Source organism: Caenorhabditis briggsae (genome assembly GCF_000004555.2).
Source record: "Caenorhabditis briggsae complete genome, chrX, whole genome shotgun sequence".
Lineage (NCBI taxonomy): Eukaryota > Metazoa > Nematoda > Chromadorea > Rhabditida > Rhabditidae > Caenorhabditis > Caenorhabditis briggsae.
This window is the reverse complement of record NC_013491.2, coordinates 7653916-7658685: the sequence shown is the minus strand read 5'-3', so window position 1 is coordinate 7658685 and position 4770 is coordinate 7653916. Positions and strand designations below refer to the sequence as shown.

At 35.2% G+C, this 4770-nt stretch overlaps 1 protein-coding gene across 1 annotated transcript; it reads right to left on the bottom strand.

Moving 5' to 3' along the window:
- Positions 1-3597: 3597 nt before the first annotated feature.
- On the bottom strand, positions 3598-4544 carry CBG14010 (the record flags this gene model as incomplete). Its single annotated transcript, XM_002644212.2, has 3 exons — positions 3598-3731; positions 4017-4103; positions 4520-4544. The coding sequence occupies 3 exons, from the start codon at positions 4542-4544 to the stop codon at positions 3598-3600; spliced, it is 246 nt and encodes an 81-aa protein (XP_002644258.2).
- Between the last annotated feature and the right edge of the window lie 226 nt (positions 4545-4770).

Below are 4770 nucleotides of genomic sequence, written 5' to 3'. Positions count from 1 at the left end.
AGAAGCTCGTAGTGTATAGTGTTAATCCAACTTTCGAACACCAAAAAACTAAGTATGAAGTCTAAGATAAAAAGTGGGGCAACATAAATTATCAGAATTTTGAAATTTCCGACTTTCAAAATTTTGCAAGTTTCGGAATTATTCCGAAAGTGGTCAGAATTTTCTTTATTTCGAAATTCGTTCCAAACATCCCAGGTGGTATTTTTCTAGTACCATTTTCTCTGTGTCTAGCTTACATGAAATCCTTGAATATTTCTAAAAAACAAAGATTCAAATTAAAAATTTATTGAATAAATTTTAATCCAAAACCATTTGATGAGTAATTGCTGTTTATTGTTGGGTTCTGTATAATCCATTCCTACAAACTTCTCGAGATATTTCATAATCATCTTCATCCGACCGATCCTAGTTTTCTGTTTATACACTTCTAGTTCCAGCAATGCAATCTCCAACTTCTGTTTTGTGCGACTCTTTGCAGACGCATTAGACGTCTTCACAATTCCTGCGCGATTTTTCTCCATTGCGATCCTTTTCACCTAGGGCTTCCTTGTTGGCAAGAATGCCTTGGTGACCAGAAGAATAGATTTCCGAGAAATAGAAAAAATTGAAAAATTTTAGTAAAACGATCTAACTTGCCTATGTGGACGACTTCCATTTCTTGCTGGTTTATCGATAACGATGGCAATGATGATAGTGGTGGAGAATCTAAAGATTATAATTTTCTGTCATAAATATATTTTACAATTTTTCTGCAAGAGAAGTCGTCTTCAGGAAAAGTTAATTCTGGTAGGATAGTACTTCAATTATTCGAACTTCCGTTTGAATAAATTACTAGTAGCGTTATCTAATTTTCAGTTATTTCCTGCCCAGTTCTAGTTGTTACTCACCCTCAACAGTTAGGTTCCTTGGTCTCGATTGAGTCTTCATTTCGACCAGTGGAGAATAACTTCTCATCCATCATTCAGCAATCTAATCTAGAAACTGAAAACAAGAAACAATTAGAAACATTTAGGGTGAAAAGTTTCAAAAAATTGCTCAATAAAACAAAAAAGTAAAATTGAGATCTATACTTTTTTCAAACATTTATATAGTCCACCATTTTGGAGATCAAAAAATTGAAACAAGCTAATTTTTACCATTATTCAGCATAATTGCACTTGGAAACATTCGTCATTTGTAAAATAGAGGAAAACAAATTTAATTTTGAAAAGCAAACTTACCTATTTTATTTGTAATCTTCAGAAAAATAATACAATTGTTAAGCATGCATTCATTTGAAGGATTTGTTTAAAATATTATATCATAATTAGGAAAATCAAAAAAAAACCAGAAGACTGCCGAAATTCAGATAGATGTCATTGTTGAGGGTAAAAATGAAGTAGCGGAGGAGGCTAGGAGAAAGAAGAATGATAAGAGGCGTTAGAGAAAAAGAAAACAACTGGAACGTGGCGCACCGAATACGGATATAAAACGATAGACATAGAGAAGAACTGCAAACTAGGAGCCGCGGCCTCACGAAACGCATAAATCGCGAGGAGAATCTCACGAAAAACTCAACGTCAATGTAAACCGCCAGTTTGTAGTATAGAGTGTTAGCGCAATATTTTAACACTTTGAAGCCGGGAGTCTGAAAATGAAGACGAAAATAACGAGTGGGTAATCAGCTGTGCGCAGAAAGCGTAGGAACTAAAATTGAAAAATTTATCTTTTATTGAAAATTGGCCAAAACAGGGAGGCCAGATGTTGTGTGTAATCTTGCGAAAACTTGTTGAAATTCTACCATTTTTCTCTTGTCATTCTAAAATTCTGAAACTTAAAAATTCTATAACTATGAAATTCTGAAATTTGAATTCACAAGTACGAAGTTTTGCAATTCTGAGATTCTGCAATTCTAAGATTTTGAGATACAGAATTACTGAATGTGAGATACTGAAAATTTTAAATTCAGAAATTTTTTTGATTTTAAAATATAGCTCCAATTTTCATGATTTTAAAATTCTGAATATCTGAGTTTTTGAAATTTTCAGATTCCTACTTTTTTAGATTCTGAGACAATGACTAGAAATTTAATCGTTATTCTTAATTTTCAAATTTCGCAATGTCATCAACCTTCCAAATTATGTCGATCGAATCCAACGAAGCTTATCCAATGACCACTAACATTCTCGTCAGCTGAGACTATCGGAACTTTTAAATTAATGTCTTTACTCTTGATACTGCTCCCGTTTCTGTTGCCCTAGAGCCATCAGTAGCTGATCATGGTACTGTAGACCTGTGAGCCGGCCTATTAAAAATTCCCATTTAGTGAGTGGCTGCGGTACCAGGTGATGTTATTTTGGCTACAAGCTGCATCGGGCACGCGTAGAGCTCCTGACAGGCTCAGAAGCTTATCGCGTGCGCAGTACTTTGTTTCGCTTCAATCTTTCTAGTTCGCTGCAAATTTATAAGCTCACCTCTTTTTTTTTTTGAACTGCCTCGTGACAACCGTCCATGAATAGATGCTGTTAATTAAAGAATCAGCTTTATGGCCAAAAATAACATACCTCTGTCGAACTTAAGAATGACATCTGGCCCATCGACCATGTTATAGAACATCTTCTCAACCATTGCATATTTGTAGGCGCACTTCGACATTTATACTGAAAATGGAAAATTCGATGATAGTTAATAATTATCGAGGTGTCTACCATCAGAACAAATCTCTTGAAAGTGATTGGGCATCAATGTGATATATCAGTTTCCGTACTAAAAATTGCCTTTTCAGTGCAAAAGCAACGTTTTCAAAGACGATTTTCTCAAGTCCTAGGACGTTTCAAAGCATGAAATTTTTGTGTTATTCTCAAATTTTAATGAATTTTGATATTTAAAATTTTTCTCATACATTTTTTTCTTTCAATTTCCGAAGAAATCTGGAAAATCGTGAAAAATATCAAAAATAAAATTTTATTTTGTTCTTGAGAAAAAGTGTGAAATTTGAAATTTTGTTCAAATAACACAAAAAAATGCATGCTTTCAAACGTTCTGAAACTTGAGAAGATCGTCTTTGAAAACGTTGATTTTGCACTGAAACGGCGATTTTTGGTACTGAAACTGATATAACTCGACTGAAACTGGTGGGTGGATTCTAAAACTTTTAGAGATGTCTAGATAGACGATTTCCAACATATCCTGAAATTTTCATTAAAATCTGGGTTTGTGAGGTGTTGAGGTTCCCTTGTCAGATGAATTTAATACAATTTTCTCTGTAGTTAGTTGTCGCGAAACTCGAGAATCTACATTTGAAAGTAGGGAAACCAATATCCGTAGTCACGAAACTGGGAAATCGAGAAGTGGAGTACTGAAAAGTCGGGAAACTGTGGGAGTCGAAATACCTATAAATCAGGTAGTCCGGAATTGGGGATCGGAAATTCGGAATTCGAGACGTCGGGAAGCAGTCGGAAAATCAAGAAGTCGGGAAACCAAAAAGGTTTGAGGTCGGATTTTTTTTTGTAAGACACAAGTTGAAAAATGTTTCATGAAAATTTATTGAAAAGAAATTCGGAAAAATTATAGGATAACACAGAGCATATAACAATGACACAACAAAATACAAAAAATTCAGATGAACAACATCACCTTTTCAAACTTCATCAGCCCAGCCTTCCACTGCCTTTCCTGCTCCTTTCTGAGGATTTGCCACATCTTCGTCCACTCCTCATCCTCCGTCGATTTCAGTTCGTTCCATTTTGGGTCTGAAACTATAGGAATATGATTGGACGAATTGAATGGTACTAACTTACATTCTTGCGTGCATCTAGCTGTTCGAGGCGTCGTTGACCTTCTGGGAAGCCTTATTCTGACTTGGATTGAAGAAGTAGCACCCAAGTTGAGAACGGAGATGGCGCCTTATTACCATTTCGGCGGAGTGCCTTTCCGCATTTGGAGTTGTCGAATTTCTATAAATATTGAATGAGTACTCAACAACGTATTGCGAAAGGCAATGGAAATACGAAGGGCGAAAGAAAGTAGAAAATTACCTCGAAAACTATTGTGAAATCCAGCTGGCAACATTGGTCCAGTTTCATTTTTGTACAGAAAGTACAGAAATGTCGGGCGTGGCAGATCTGGAATGGAATAACTTAGGATTGAATGTTTGAAAAACTGTTTAAATGTTAGGCTGTTTGGAATGTTTGTGTCTTTTTTAACGTCAGATACATTCACCGTAAAATTGGTCAAGACGTTGACGGATAAACTGAAGGCAATGACCATCGTTATCAATGACTTTCTGCCAATGCCCAAGTTCCAGATAAGAAGCATTTGATCACTATTGGGGTATAGACAGTATCAGACTCGACCAATATACTGATAAAACGACAGATCCCTCACTTGTACCCCTTTCAAAATGCAATTTTTTCAACAAATTCAGAATTTTTAAGAATTTTAGAGTGCTCTTCAAAATTTTGCAATACTTGTACAGATCCATTTATTTTTCAAAAACTTGTTTTCGATGATTCAAAAAAAGATAAACTAATTCACTAACCTTTTTTGTTTCCGATAGTTTTCATACACTCCGTTGAGAAAAATTAAAAATACTAAATATTCAGAAATCCATTCAGTCAAGTCTTTATGGAATAAATAGAGAATTAACAAAATTTCAGAAAAATAAGATGGGGAAGAAGGCCATTCAGTCAGGTCTTCTGGGAGACCGCCATTCAATGAAGCGGCTATCGCATAGCGGTCTCCGGGAGAGAATGAAAAAATTTTCAGTTTTTGTCAGAATCAGAGGACTAA